This window comes from Hyla sarda, chromosome 4 (assembly GCF_029499605.1).
Source record: "Hyla sarda isolate aHylSar1 chromosome 4, aHylSar1.hap1, whole genome shotgun sequence".
In the NCBI taxonomy this organism is placed as follows: domain Eukaryota; kingdom Metazoa; phylum Chordata; class Amphibia; order Anura; family Hylidae; genus Hyla; species Hyla sarda.
Window position 1 is genome coordinate 178827163 of NC_079192.1, and position 16092 is coordinate 178843254.

Below are 16092 nucleotides of genomic sequence, written 5' to 3' on the forward strand. Positions count from 1 at the left end.
TTTTATTTATTTATTGGTGCCAGAAAGTTAAACAGATTTGTAAATTACTTCTATAAAAAAAATCTTAATCCTTCCAGTACTTATTAGCTGCTGAATACTACAGCGGAAATTATTTTCTTTTTGGAACACAGTGCTCTTTGCTGACATCATGAGCACAGTGCTCTCTGCTGATATCTGTCCATTTTAAGAACTGTCCAGAGCAGCATATGTTTGCTATTGGGATTTTCTCCTACTCTAGACAGTTCTTAAAATGGACAGATGTCAGCAGAGAGCACTTTGCTCATGATGTCAGCAGAGAGCTCTGTGTTCCAAAAAGAAAAAAATTTCCTCTGTAGTATTCAGCAGCTAGTAAGTATTGGAAGGATTAAGATTTTTTAATAGAAGTAATTTACAAATCTGTTTAACTTTCTGGCACCAGTTGATTTGAAGGAAAAAAAAAAAGCTTTCCACCGGAGTACCTCTTTAAGGGGTTCAAAGACTTTAGATAAAATACCTGTGATAAAGGTAGTCATGTAACCACAATGTTTTATCACAATGTAATTTGAGATAAAGGACTCCTATTTTGGATTGGTTAAATGCAACAATATTATTATGGTAACGCGATGGCAAATGTAGGCCAGATGCATGTCTCCAATGCTTTTAATATAGCTTTGTTAGCTATGTAAGAACATAAGTAAGTTCATAGCAAACCATGTTTACACGTATTATTTTTTATCTAAATTGAAGCTACCAGTGTCCTTCATACAGTAATGGCAAAATGTTCATTTAGTGAAAATCCTGCAAAATGAAAGCAGTAGTGCTATTGAGGAATATATGGAACTCTAATAAATCCATTGACAATGATTGTGCCATAGATCCCTCCTGCTTGCAATGACTGGATGTGGAAGTTGTAGATAATGCTTTTATCAATACCTTTAAAATGTAATACAACTAGTTCCTTTTTTTAACAGTAAAAGGGAAATAAAATACTTAAATATTTTAGCTGTAAAGCTTTAAAGGGGTTATCCACCATAAGGTGATTTTAGTACGTACCTGGCAGGCAGTAATGGACATGCTTGGGAAGGATCTGCACTTGTCTTGGGGCTAAATGGCTATGTCATGAGATTACCATAACACTGTGGCTAGCTTTTTGGGAACTGGTATTTCCTATTTGACTTTTATTTTTTTGACTACAAATCCCACAATTCCATTTTCCTCCCTCCCACACATCTACCACCCCACCCATTGAAACATAAATGAGCTGCATCCATCAAAAGACCTGTGGTTTTCAATCAGGGTGCCTAAGCTATTGCATTAGTTGGAGATTGATCTCCAACTAAGAGGCTGTTCCTGTGCGGACAGCCTCTTCATAAGCCGCTACCACACAGGAAGCAGGGGCTGGAGTGACAGGATGAAGCTGCTGGCTCCTTCCTGTCACTCCATATTGAATGTTGTGTGCGTCTTAATGGCGCACACAGTGCTGCCGGGCAGGAGCAGTGATGAAAGAAGCACTGTGAACTGCACTTTTTCTTTTGAAAGCAGCAATAGGGAGGTGGGGGAGGGGGGGGGTGGATGATGGACCAGCTTGGCAGGGGGAGAGATTTCTTTCAGGGGATGGAGCTGCACCCTTAGATAGAGGGATGCAGCCTATGCCTGGCCCCAGGGGCGGACACGGACAGCAGAGGGCCCCTGTGCAAACAATGTGCCTGGGCCCCCACTCCGTGTCCCCCCCCCCCCCCAAAAAAAAAAAAAGAGTACTATGCCATAAAATGGCACTGCAACTCACATTAATCTGCATTAGGTGGGCACCAGTTTCCCCGCATTAGGTTGCACAGTATAGTTTCTCCACATTAGGTAGCATAGTTTCCCCACATTAGGTAGCTTAGCATAAATTCCCCACATTAGGTAGCTTAGCATAAATTCCCCACATTAGGTAGTGTAGCATAAATTCCCCACATTAGGTAGTGTAGCATAAATTCCCCACATTAGGTAGTGTAGCATAAATTCCCCACATTAGGTAGTGTAGCATAAATTCCCCACATTAGGTAGTGTAGCATAAATCCCCCACATTAGGTAGTGTAGCATAAATTCCCCACGTTAGGTGTAGCATAGCATAAATTCCCCACGTTAGGTGTAGCATAGCATAAATTCCCCACATTAGGTAGTGTAGCATAAATTCCCCACATTAGGTAGTGTATATAAATCCCCCACATTAGGTAGTGTAGCATAAATTCCCCACATTAGGTGTAGCGTACCATAAATTCCCCACATTAAGTAGTGTATATAAATCCCCCACATTAGGTGTAGCGTAGCATAAATTCCCCACATTAGGTAGTGTTTATAAATTCCCCACATTGGTGTAGCGTAACCTAAATCCCCCACATTAGGTAGTGTAGCATAAATTCCCCACATTAGGTAGCGCAGCATAAATTCCCCACATTAGGTAGTGTAACATAAATTCCCCACATTAGGTGTAACGTAACATAAATCCCCCACATTAGGTAGTGTAGCATAAATCCCCCACATTAGGTAATGTAGCATAAATTCCCCACATTAGGGAGCACAGCATAAATTCCCCACATTAGGGAGCACAGCATAAATTCCCCACATTAGGTAGCTCAGCATAAATTCCCCACATTAGATAGCACAGCATAAATTCCCCACATTAGGGAGCACAGCATAAATTCCCCACATTAGGTAGCGCAGCATAAATTCCCCACATTAGGTAGCGTAGCCTAAATTCCCCACATTAGGTATTGTAGCATAAATTCTCCACATTAGGAAGCCGCCCCCCCCCCCCCCCCCAGGTGTATGGGTTGCATCCCCCTGATGGCTCCCTGTGGACAGAGGTGTCAGCAGAGGGCACTTTGGTCAGAAAGAAAGGAAATTAAAAAAGAATATAACTTCCTGTGGATCATCCAGCAGATGATACAGTCATGGCCGTAAATGTTGGCACCCTTGAAATTTTTAAAGAAAATGAAGTATTTCTCACAGAAAAGGATTGCAGTAACACATGTTTTGCTATACACATGTTTATTCCCTTTGTGTGTATTGGAACTAAACCAAAAAAGGGAGGGAAAAAAAGCAAATTGGACAAAATGTCACACCAAACTCCAAAAATGAGCTGGACAAAATTATTGGCACCCTTAAAGCGGTACTCCGGCGCTAAGACATCTTATCCCCTATCCAAAGGGGACCCCCTAGCCGCTGGGGACCCCCGTGATTTTTCATGCAGCACCCCCCTCACATAGGCTTGCATTGAGGGAGCGCCCCGTGATCGGCAGTCATCAGAACCGGAACGAACATGCTCCGGGGGCTGATGGTAAAGGCTTGCCGCGTGAAAGATCGGCGGTACCCCCGCGATCAGGCATCTTATTCCCTATCCTTTGGATAGGGGATAAGATGTCTTAGCACCGGAGTACCCCTTTAACTTAATATTTTGTTGCACACCCTTTGGAAAAAATAACTGAAATCAGTCGCTTCCTATAACCATCAATAAGCTTCTTACAACTCTCGGCCGGAATGTTAGACCACTCTTCCTTTGCAAACTTCTCCAGGTCTCTCTTATTGGAATTTTAAAGGGGTAGTCCAGTGGTGAAAAACTTATCCCCTAAGGATAGGGTATAAGTTTGAGATCGCGGGGGGGGGTCCGACCACTGGGACCCCGTGCAATCTCTCTGTACGGGGGCCAGGCTCTCCAGCCAGATAGCGGGTGTCGACCACCGCACGAAGCGGCGGCCGACAGGCACCCTCAATACATCTCTATGGCAGAGCCGGAGATTGCCGAAGGCAGCGCTTCGGCTCTGCCATAGAGTTGTATTGAGGGGCCGTGTCGGCCGCCGCTTCATGCAGAGGTCGACACGCCCCCTTCCCGCGGGCTGTCGTGGCTCCGTACAGGAGATCGCAGGGGGCCCCAGCGATCGTACCCCCCACGATCTGCAACTTATCCCCTATCCTTAGGATAGGGGATAAGTTGTTAACCACTGGGTTCACCACTGGATATCTCCTTTAAGACCTCTCCACTGGTGTTCAATGGGATTTAGATCTGGACTCATTGCTGGCCACTTCAGAACTCTCCAGCACTTTGTTGCCATCCGTTTCTGGGTGCTTTTTGACGTTTGTTTGGGGTCATTGGGGGAGAGTTATCAAAACCTATGCAGAGGAAAAGTTGTCCAATTGCCCATAGCAACCAATCGGATTGCTTGTTTCATTTTTCACAGGCCTTCCTAGAAATTAAAGAAGCCAGCTGATTGGTTGCTATGGGCAACAGGGCAAGTTTTCCTCTGCACAGATTTAGGTAAATCTCACCCATTGTCCTTCTGGAAGACCCAAGATCTTTGACGCAAAGCCAGCATTCTGACACTGGGCTGTACAGTGTTACCCAAAATCCATTCGTAATCCTCAGATTCCATGATGCCTCGCTCACATTCAAGGCACCCGGTGCTAGAGGCAGCAAAACATCCCCAAAAAATCATTGACCTCAACTATATTTGACTGTAGGTACTGTGTTCTTTTCTTTGTAGGCCTCATTCCGTTTTCGGTAAACAGTAGAATTATGTGCTTTACCAAAAAGCTCTATCTTGGTCTCATGTGTCCACAAGACGTTTTCCCAGAAGGATTTTGGCTTACTCAAGTTCATTTTGGCAAAATTTTGTCTTGCTTTTTCATGTCTCTGTGTCAGCAGTGGGGTCCTCCTGGGTCTCCTGCCATAGCGTTTCTTTTCATTTAAATGTTGACAGATAGTTCGCGCTGACACTGAGGCTTCCTGAGCCTGCAGGAAAGCTTGAATATGTTTGGAACTTGTTTGGAGCTGCTTATCCACCATCCGGACTATCTTGCGTTGATACCTTTCATCAATGTTTCTCTTCCGTCCACGCCCAGGGAGATTAGCTACAGTTCAATGGGTTGCAAACTTCTTGATAATGTTGCACACTGTGGACAAAGGCAAATCTAGATCTCTGGAGATGGACTTGTAACCTTGAGATTGTTGATATATTTCCATAATTTTGCTTCTCTCCTTTTTATCTGCTTTCAGGTGTGATTTTTATATTGCACCTGTTACTTGCCCCAGGTGAGTTTAAAGGAGCATCACATGCTTGAAACTATTTGAAAGAGTTTGGTTTGACATTATGTCCAATTTGCTTTTTTTCCCCCTCCCTTTTTCTTGTTTAGTTCCAATACACACAAAGGGAATAAACATGTGTATAGCAAAACATGTTACTGCAATCCTTTTCTGTGAGAAATACTTCCTTTTCTAGAAACATTTGAGGGGTGCCAACATTTACGGCCATGACTGTAAGTACTGGACGGATTAAGATTTTTTTAATAGAAATAATTTACAAATCTGTTTTAACTTTCTGGCACCAGTTGATTTAAAAAAAATTGTTTTTCACCGGAGTACCCCTTTAATGTTACAGATTGTCTAATACCTTATGTAATGTCTTGGCTCTCTACATTTCCTTTATCATTAGTCAGAATACAACTGAGCAAATCTAATTTGTATTTTTTTTTGTTGTCTAGGGAATGGGCTGGATTAGATTGTGTGGAATTTTAAGCTCCCCTACTAAAATAAATTATGGTTTTCTGCTATTTTAGGAAATTAAATAAAGAAGATGTTGTCATCCTGGATTCTCTCAACTATATTAAAGGTGACGTGTTATCTTATTTCAGTGTCTTCTCTTTTTAAAACTGTATACGAATGCATATTCCTTTATTAGTTTCCATTTTCCATTATTTTTTTTTTTTTCAATTCTGTACTGGACTATGCTTTGGCCGCCATTTAGCATTTAGACATGTATCTTAGAGCAGCCACATGGGCCTTACAGACCTTTAGGCTATGTTCACACGCCAGAATATCTGCATCAAAATATAGCCAATTTATAGCCAATAGCCTTCAATGGGATTCTGCTATCCCAGAATTTCTGCTGCAAAATTTCCACCGCAGGAATACATTGAAGTGAATGGGCAATTCATTTCTAAAGGAATTTCATGCAGAAATTCTGCTATGTGAACATAGCCTTAATTTATTTGACTTCTATGAGTGGGTGGTCTTGGCATGCTGTTTGACCGGTTTCAGAAAGAGTGGAGGTGTGCTCTGACCATCACCGATTGTGAGTGGCTGGATCCCATCTTATCTCAAAACAGGTGTCACCTTTCACTTTAATCATGAGGAGACTACTGAAAAGATTTTTCTACACAACAGAAATTGTCAGCTTAACATTATGCTTTGTGACCTTTGTAAAATAAAACTGCCATGCCATGTGCAATTCTAGAATGATGAAGACTGCGTGGGCAATGCTTAGTGCAATCTGTTTACATTTTCCGGCAACAAAGACTACAGAGATCAGGATGTGAATTTGCTGGAAGTCCCATGCAAGTCTATGGTACTTCCTGCAAATCTGTATCCCAATTACTGTAGTCCAAGGCTATGACATTGTCGGGAGATTGAAAAAGTAAATTTTCTGAAGGTTACAACAGTCACCAATCAGTAGGAAGTGTACAGGCCTTTGTTTTGAATGACTTCAGCACATCTACGCCCCCCACAGGACATCGCTAGTCTCTCACATTGCTCTGGTGTGATTTTGGTCCACTCTTCTTCCAATCTCCACAGTTCTGTGACTGTTGTGGGTTTCTGGGCCATAACTTTGTCACCAAGGATTTTCCAGAGGTTTTCTATTGGGTTTAGATCAGGACTCTGGGCGGACATATCATTGTTTCAATGTTTTCAGTTTCAAGGAACTGCTTTACCCGTTTTGCTGTGTGACAGGGGGCATGGTCCTGCATGACAATTGCTGCTGATTGAGTGAACGCAAGGAAGGAACCATGTGTTGTTTAAGAAGGTTCTGATGCACACTTGCATTCACTCTGCCTAGAGAGGTCCAACGCCTTCTGCAGAAAACATTCCCCAAACCATGACACTTCCTCCTCCACCTTTCACTGACTTCTTTACATTTTGGGTTCAGTCTTTCCCCAGTTTGTTGATAAACATAATGTTTCCCATCAGACCCAAATAAATTAAACTTGCTTTCATCACTAAGGCTAGGTTCACATCACAATTTAACCATCCGATTATCGGACCGTAAAATTGGACAAAATCGGATTGTGAAAAATCGTTTACAATCGTATGTAAAAATTTCTTTGCTATTCGATTTTAACCCCTTAAGGACACAGCCCATTTCCACCTCTAGGACGCAGCCCTTTTTTTGCACATCTGACCACTGTCACTTTAAACATTAATAACTCTGGAATGCTTTTACTTATCAATCTGATTCCGAGATAGTTTTTTCGTGACATTCTACTTTAACATAGTGGTAAATTTTTGTGATAACTTGCATCCTTTCTTGGTGAAAAATCCCCAAATTTGATAAAAAAATAGAAAATTTTGCATTTTTCTAACTTTGAAGCTCCCTGCTTGTAAAGAAAATGGATATTCCAAATATATTTTTTGGGGATTCACATATACAATATGTCTACTTTATATTTTCATCATAAAATTGACATGTTTTTACTATTGGAAGACATCAGAGGGCTTCAAAGTTCAGCAGCAATTTTACAATTTTTCACAAAATTTTCAAACTCGCTATTTTTCATGGACCAGTTCAGGTTTGAAGTGGATTTGAAGGGTCTTCATATTAGAAATACCCCATAAATAACCCCATTATAAAAACTGCACCCCCCAAAGTATTCAAAATGACATTCAGTAAGTGTTTTTACCCTTTAGGTGTTTCACAGGAAAAGCAGCAAAGTGAAGGAGAAAATTCAAAATCTAAATTTTTTTACACTTGCATGTTCTTGTAGACCCACTTTTTGAATTTTTACAAGGGGTAAAAGGATCAAATTTATACTGGAATTTGTAGCCCAATTTCTCTCGAGTAAGCACATACTTCATATGTCTATGTAAATTGTTCGGCGGGCGCAGTAGAAGGTTCAGAAGCGAAGGAGCGACAAGGGGATTTTGGAGAGTACGTTTTTCTGAAATGGTTTTTGGGGGGCATGTTGCATTTAGGAGTATGGAGGTACCCCATAAGTTGACCTGAAGTGCACTACGGGCGAACTACAATGCTCAGAAGAGAAGGCTTTGGCTTTTTGAGAGCAAATTTTGCTCGGGGGGCATGTCGCATTTAGGAAGCCCCTATGGTGCCAGGACAGCAAAAAAAAAATCACATGGCATACCATTTTGGAAACTAGACCCCTTGAGGAACGTAACGAGGGGTAAAGTGAACCTTAATACCCACAGGTGTTTCTAGACTTTTGCATATGTAAAAAAATATATATATTTTTTTTACACTAAAATGCTTGTTTTCCCCCAAATTTTACATTTTTACAAGGTATAATAGCAGAAAATACCACCCAAAATTAGGCATACCCTATGAAATAAGAACAAGGGCGGGAAGGTGGGTTTTGCCAAACGTAACGCACGCACCTGTGGGAAGGGGGCGTGCATTAAATATCAAACGCCCCTCCCACAATTGCAGCCTGATAGGCTTATCATTTGTGGTCAGGGCTCAACACGTGACCAGCCAGACTTACCTATACCAGTAGATAATACCTCTTCCGGGGTCCCTGCAGGGAAACGAATTAACACAAATGCATAACACTGTATAGTAAGAGCGGTTAAACTGTGCCCAAAAAAGGTTAGCCTTTAGAGGGCAAAAGCATTTATTGAAATTTACAATACCAAATATCTGAAAACATCGGCCATTTCACTGTATGGATTTGGAACATAAGTAGAATAACAGCCTTACTTCCACCTGCCTAACTTCTGGATAATGTGTGAAGGAACCTTGTGCTGTGATGCTGCAGAAGCTGCCCCAATGCGAAAAGAGTATCCTGAAAATTCCCGAGGATTACCTCCCAAAGTGAAGATCAACAAATGTATGTGGGAAACGAATTGTGATGTAGTTAAAGCAGATGCACTGAAGGGTAACATCGGGTGATCATCAGCTTTGTCGCTCAAAACTGATAGTAATTCAGATAGAACCACCACCGGACACCAGGCATTCTGTGAGGGGAAAGTATTTTACTGAAGTATTTTACTGAAAAACTATCCCTCCACCTTAACTGAGATTTGAGCAAAGTCTTAGACTTGGCATTAATACATGAAAATTCCCCCAGCCTGAGGAATCCATAAAAGGCTAGGTACATGGCTGCTTTGATAACTAAACTGGGGAGGTGCCCAAATGGTCTAATGCTTCTGACATGGACCTGAATATGTCCCCTGTAATAGGTTGGCGAGACAGCACTTTAGGGATACTATGAACCTGAATACCCCTGAGGGCCGATTTGACAGCATGCACTGAAAGGATTGAAGGTCTATCCAGGAAAGAAAATGTGTGTTGCATACCAACTAAATGTTTTAAGTGTTATGTGACAAATGTAGTGATGAGTGGCAAAACCCAATAAACGACAGAATAAGAGTAGTGTCAAAAGAAAAAGGAATATTTAGGTGACGAAGATAAGTGGTATAAGCGTGAAAAGCAGTGTCATAGGCTTTCCTAATGCTTGTTGCTAGAGAGTCTCTGATAAGGTTGCAGGCCACTTGTGAATAGAAGTTCAGTCCAACATTAGAGTTTGAAAAGGCGGGACCGGAGTGCCAACGGGATGCGCATGGTGCATGACCTGAGAGAAGAGGTGAAAATTAGGTATAAATTCATTATCGCAATAAGATAACACTGACTGATTACACCAATTATGCCCCCAAACACAAGCGGCTGCTACAGTGGGGTAGACTTCGAACAATGCTGAGGTACTATCAAAACCTACCAGACTATGAACCTCCATTGACCAATGACCTGTTAACCAGTGTGACCACCTCACAGATGAAGCATCTGTGAATCTAGTAGGTCAAATTTCTGTGACCTTTGGGACGAACATCGAAACCCCGTTCCACTCGGCAATATACCTATCACACTTGAGAAGATCAGCCCTAGCCTCTGCGTCCAAATAAATGCAACTGCATGGTGAGGGACAGAGTGCAGTAAAATCAATAACCGAGAGACAAATGACAGCAGGCTTTGTAACTCTACCTTCGTAGTAACCTGTGTGCAAGCAAACCTTTGTATTGTCCCTTTTGATTCTGCTTAATTTCTCTATCGGCAGACTGGCCTGCATATTAACAGTATCAAATACTTTGCCGAGAAAAGTCATCTGCCTAGCGGGACCTTCCTTTTTATTGGGAGATACTGGTACCCCACTTCACCAAACAGACCTAACAGTTCTCCCAGCCCCTCGGGCTCCCCATCAGCCAGTTCCAGGACCAGGAAGTCATCTAGATGGTGGATAACCTGTGAGCAACAGACGACCTTGACGAGAGCCCAATGCAGAGCCCGTGCAAGCTAGTTGAAGAGCCAAGGACTGCTTTTGGAACCAAATGTTAATTTAGTTGCGAAGTAATAAAAGCCTTTCCACTTCACTCCATACCACCTCCAAAGATCCTGTCATATAGGTAATAATTTAAAAGCGCCAGTGATGTCAGCCTTTGTCAACCATGTACCAGGACCTAGTCTGATTATTTGAATGGCCTCACGGATGGAAGGGTAGTGAATCGAGAATTCCTCAGAAGGAATAAGTGAATTGATGCTGGGTATCAGATGAGTACTGTGCCTACAAATCGTAAATCAAATGCTTTTTATTGTTGAATTTGCCACATATTATCCCCCACGGGGCTGACTCTCCAAGTATCAAATCGTGGAACCGTGAAGGGGCCAATCATATACCCCTTCTCTAATTCACTCTGCAATAGCTGAGACAATGTTGGGGTCATTACTCGCTGACAAAAGGTTATTACATTCGTAGGTGTACTGTGGTAACGCAATCAAACCTGTATAGAAACCACTAGAGATGAGCAAAATTACATTGATTCCATTCGTCATGAACCTCGCGGCTTTTCCACCCCACAGAGCACCTGAAAGCTGAACGAATTTATGCAGGCTAAAGTCAGCAACTGCCGGGCTGAGAAGTTTGTGACAAATCGAATTACTGTAACTTCGATCATCTCTAGAAACCACCAACAAACCCGTCTACTAGCCACTGCACCCAGCCAGTTTCAGGGTGTCCTGAGAGGATTCTGACCAGGGCAGGGACCTGCAACCCACCTAGTCACGCCTGGTCTTTCTGTGAGCAGACCGTGCTAGGGTGTGCTCTATAGCACAGAAAACACACATGTAGGAGCCTACAGTTACTATAGTTGCATGCCGACAGATTGTAATTGTTACAAATCCTACTTCTTCCGAGGTACTTGACTGGGCGCCCCAACTTGTCCACGGAAGGAGCCGGTTTCTGGGCAAGCGCTGCATCGTGCTAGAGCTTCTGCTTGAACAGTTCGGCCTTGCAGGCAGAAGCTCGAAAAGGAACGCCACTTCTACGCAACTCATCCATCAACTTAAGGATGGTCCAAAAACGATAAGCAGAAGATGTAGCTCCCCGTTTAGAACTAGCCGGAGTTTCTGGAACTGACAGTGAATCTTCATGGGTGCCGGGAAAAGATTGAAGGGGTATTCCAGGAAAAAACATTTTTTTTATTATATTAACTGGCTCCAGAAAGTTAAACAGATTTGTAAAATACTTCTATTAAAAAATGTTTCAATAATTATCAGCTGCTGAAGTTGAGTTGTTGTTTTGTGTCTGGCAACAGTGCTCTCTGCTAACATCTCTGCTTGTCTCGGGAACTGAACAGAGTAGAAGAGGTTTGCTATGGGGATTTGCTTCTGAACTGGGCGGTTCCCGAGACACGTGTCATCAGAGAGCACTTAGACAGAAAAGAACAAGCTTAACTTCATCAGCTTATAAGTACTGAAAAGATTAAGATTTTTTAATAGAAGTAATTTACAAATCTGTTAACTTTCTGGAGCCAGTTGATATATAAATATTTTTTTTCCTGGATAACCCCTTTAAAAAGTCATGAACATACTCAGTACAACTACCCCCCTAACCAAAAGTAAACTACTGATGGTCCGACAACCTAACCACGAGCGTAACTGCACAGCTCCACCTAGAAAAAAAACTACAGAACCACAAAATTAACAGGCTAAGCCTGAACTGAACTAGCCATTGCGAACTATGCCGTAGGAACTTGGTGTGCTTAACCAATCAGAATGGACGTGACGTGCAACTAGCGTAACATAAATATACAGCTAGACTGTGAATAAAACGCTGAGTGACCTAAGTAACCCCAGAAGTGATTGGACCCTAGCCTAGCATACGTGCTTTAACCAAGTAAGGTGTGATCCAAGCTGAGCGGGTCGGGTATATGCAACATAGTCAAATGACATGAGAACATAAATGACGTATGAGACGAGCAACTGCTCTGAAGACGTGTCCAAGCCGCAGTCCAAGGTCACCTCTGAAAACGTGTCAGGATTACCGCAAACCATGGCCTAGTAATGATTTGATGCTCTGAAGCCATGTCAGCAATACCAACTGCGATAATTCCCCCTGAAGAAGTCAGGTGTAACGGTAAATTATCCCCTATGTGTGGGTAACTGTTGGTCTGATTATGATTCGGTGTACAACAGTGAGCCCTAGGCTGCCCCTGAAGAACATGTCAGGTATACTGGCAATGGCAACTAGGGATCGACCGACGATTATCGTTTTGGACGAAATTATCGACAGATATTCACGATTTTGGACATTATCGGTATCAGCAATTACCTTGCTGATATGCCGATAATGCCCCGTGAACCCACAACCCCGCCACCCCCCCCCCACCCCCCCGGCCAGAGACGACCGCCGCTGCCCCATTTGCTCCCCCTTCCCCGGTTTTATAATTACCTGTTCCCGGGGTCCGCGCTACTTCTGGCTCCTGCGGTGTCCTGCGCAGCTCCGGATGACGCCGGAGCCAGAAGTAGCACGGACCCCGGGAACAGGTAATTATAAAACCGTGTGGCGGTCTCTGGCCGGCAAAAGCCGCTCCAGTTCATTGATTTAAAGTGCTCACCTTAAATCATCGATCTGCAGCGGCTTCTGCGGGGGGGGGGGGGGGGGGGGGGAGAAATAGCCGATAATTTATACCGGAATATCGGTATAATTTATCGGCCTCAAAGTTCACAGATTATCGGTATCTGCCAAATATCGGTCGATCCCTACTGGCAACCAATGGCTATTAGCATGAAGATGTCCTGAAAAATGTGTCAGCAATCATCCTCAGTGGTGATTCCCCCCTGAAGATGAGTCAGGATTAAATGGTGAAATCACCACCTATGTGTCGTATAATTATCAGCGTACATGTTTGTGTTATGACAATGCCCGACTGTCCACGTGACAAATTTCCTCCACACCCCCACATACAATTGACCATAACAGATAATAACCTCTGCTGACCGTAACCAAACTGTGACAGCCTTCAAACTAACTGATATACTTGGGACATGGTTGATGTCCCTCGCCCGACGTGACACGCCTGGAAACGTGCCAGGAAACGTGATACTACCATTTAGTAATGTGCTGCATAAATGCATGATAGATACTGCTTGCAATAAAACTCATTAAAACCAACCTTCTAGCAAAAAACTAATGCTATCAACGCCGACCTTCTGGTAACACCACAACACGCTCGCCAACCGAAGATCAGGGATACTTGCTACCAAGGCGTTAACCTCCGCAACTGAAACTCCACCTGACTCCTGAGAGGGGGACGTTCGAGCTCTCAGCGGTGCACAGGAACTGAAACACTGCCAAAGGCAACGCACGCACCTGTGGGAAGGGGAGCGTGCGTTAAATAACCAACGCCCCTCCCACAAATGCAGCCTGATAGGCTTATCACATAGACATCAATAATTAAAAAAAAAATCTGACACACTTTCGATCCTATTTTGAATCTGGACGAAAAATTGTGATCGCCCACGATTTTACCTCTGATCTTAAATCGTGCAAAATCGGATCAAAACTGATTCATTTGTTGTCTATCATTAATGAATGGAAGTCAATGGATATGACTTGGCATGTAGATTTGTACGATTTCCAAGTTAAAAATCGTGAGAAGAAGTAGGATGGTAAAATCGTGATGTGAATGCACACTAAAATGAACTCTGGACCGCTTCTCCTCTGTCCACACAACATGCTCTACAGCAAAGTTGAGTTTAGCCTTTTGATTCTTTCTGCTAATGAGAGGTTTGGTCACTGCAGAGTGGGCTTTCAGTCAAATGCTCTTAAACGTCGAGACACTGTATGACAAGACAGATCTTTTACCCTGTTCTAGTGTTGAGCAGTATGACCAAAAATGCATATCACAGTATTTTTGTAAGTTATGACGGTTCCACGGTATTTAACGGTATCCCGCCCCCCCCCCTCCTCCTCCCTGGAGAACTAATCATGTGTGACTCTGGCGCTGCTCTGAGATGCCAGCCGCATGCTCTATAAATGGTTATTCATTTATAGCACTGCGGCCGCATCTTATTCATTTATAGCACCGCGACTGGCATCTTAACCATTTATAGCGCATGCGGTCGGCATCTTAACCATGTATAGCACCACGGCTGGCATCTTAACCATTTATAGCACCTCGGCTGGCATCTTAACCATTTATAGCACCGCGGCCTGCATCTCATTAATTTAAAGCGTGGGCGGCTCACAGGATTATGATGATGATGATTATTTCCCCGAAGTGGGGACAGCCGCTGTGGCTGAGAATTCATTAATTTGAGGGGGAGGGGCCCAACCGGTATTGCGGTATGAGAAAAATTTAATATCGTGCAGGGAAAAAATTTCGGTATTCGATATGAACCGGTATACCGCCCATCCCTACCCTGTTCAGTGCTGAACTGGTGAGCAATTCCAGCTGCAGTGTTGAAACGATTGCCCATGGAGATTCTTTTGAGGGCGACCAGCCTTCTTGTGGGATTTGAAGGAGTTTGTGATGTTGTAAAGATGCAATATTCTAGAAATCACATACTTGGAACGACCAACTTCTCTTGCTATGACTGATGGGGTCACACCTTTGGCCTTACTCTGGACAACCTGTTGCCGGAGGGTTTCAGTCATTTTGGGACGGCACACCATTTTTGCTAAGTTAGTGCAAGCTGGACAGTTGGGCTGCCAGTTAAATAGGGTTTGTCAGATGATTAAAGGGGTACTTTGCCCCTAGACACCTTATCCCATATCCACAGGGTGTTCAGCCGCTGGGAACCCCCGCGATCTCTCCTGCAGCACCCCATGTCAACTGATGCACGGAGCGAGCTTTGCTCCGTGCCTGATGACTGGCGATGCAGGGGCCGGAGGAACATATCACGGCCCCGCCCCCTCAATGCAAGTCTATGGGAGGGGGTGTGATGTCACTATCCTCTGGTCCCTGCATCACCGGTTATCGGGCTCACAGCCAAGCTCGCTCCGTGCATCAGTTGACGGGTGGTGCTGTTGGAGAAATCGCAGGGGTTCCCAGTGGCTTCACCCCCGCGATCAGACATCTTATCCCCTATACTTTGAATAGGGGATAAGATGTCTAGGGGTGGAGTACCCCTTTAAGGAAATTAGCACCAGTTGCCAAATTAATACCAATAACTTGCAGGTATCTGAAAGTGTTCTCTAATTTTGATCAGTGTTCTTTTTCAATTATCTCATTTACATTTTTATTCTGTGCTTTAGTATAAATTCAATTTATGAAATAAGATTAAAGTACTTCTATTCACATAAGACTACTCTATGACCTTGACATTTAGGAAATTGTGTGGGGATCTCCAATGTATATGAAAGGTGATAAATGTGTGATTGCTGGGACCCCCATTTATCACTAGAATGGTGGTCCTGTACTCTGGTGTCTTTGTCAGTCCCTATTAGAGTGGCAAGGCTATGACTTGATCAGGGTTCCATTCGAACTCCTCCTCACTGCAGCCATTGGATCAGAAGAAATTAGGTGACTTGGGACCCAAGTTTTAGTACCCACAGCTCCTTCACCCTGGCACTCTATGGGGCTTTCTTCTGACATGTCGCTCTCCATCCTGTGACACATTTCGTAGGCTAATCACTAAACTAGTCTCCGTAGCATATGCTTCATCAGTAAATGGAACCAAGCTGCAGATAATAGGACAGACAGCAGATGGTAACTACATATTCAAGAGTTGGGAAGGTAGATAATGAGTCCAGCAATTACATAACCAATTACAATAAAACATTCTGTCTGAA

General features: G+C 43.3%; 1 protein-coding gene across 3 annotated transcripts in view; it reads left to right on the forward strand.

Moving 5' to 3' along the window:
* The window catches only part of KTI12 (KTI12 chromatin associated homolog), a 73005-nt gene that overhangs the window by 26824 nt on the left and 30089 nt on the right, over positions 1 to 16092 (forward strand). For all 3 annotated transcript variants that reach the window (XM_056572931.1, XM_056572930.1, XM_056572932.1), the window contains one exon: positions 5575 to 5627. In XM_056572931.1, the coding sequence (XP_056428906.1) occupies positions 5575 to 5627 (53 nt within the window). The remainder of the gene's footprint in view (positions 1 to 5574; positions 5628 to 16092) is intronic.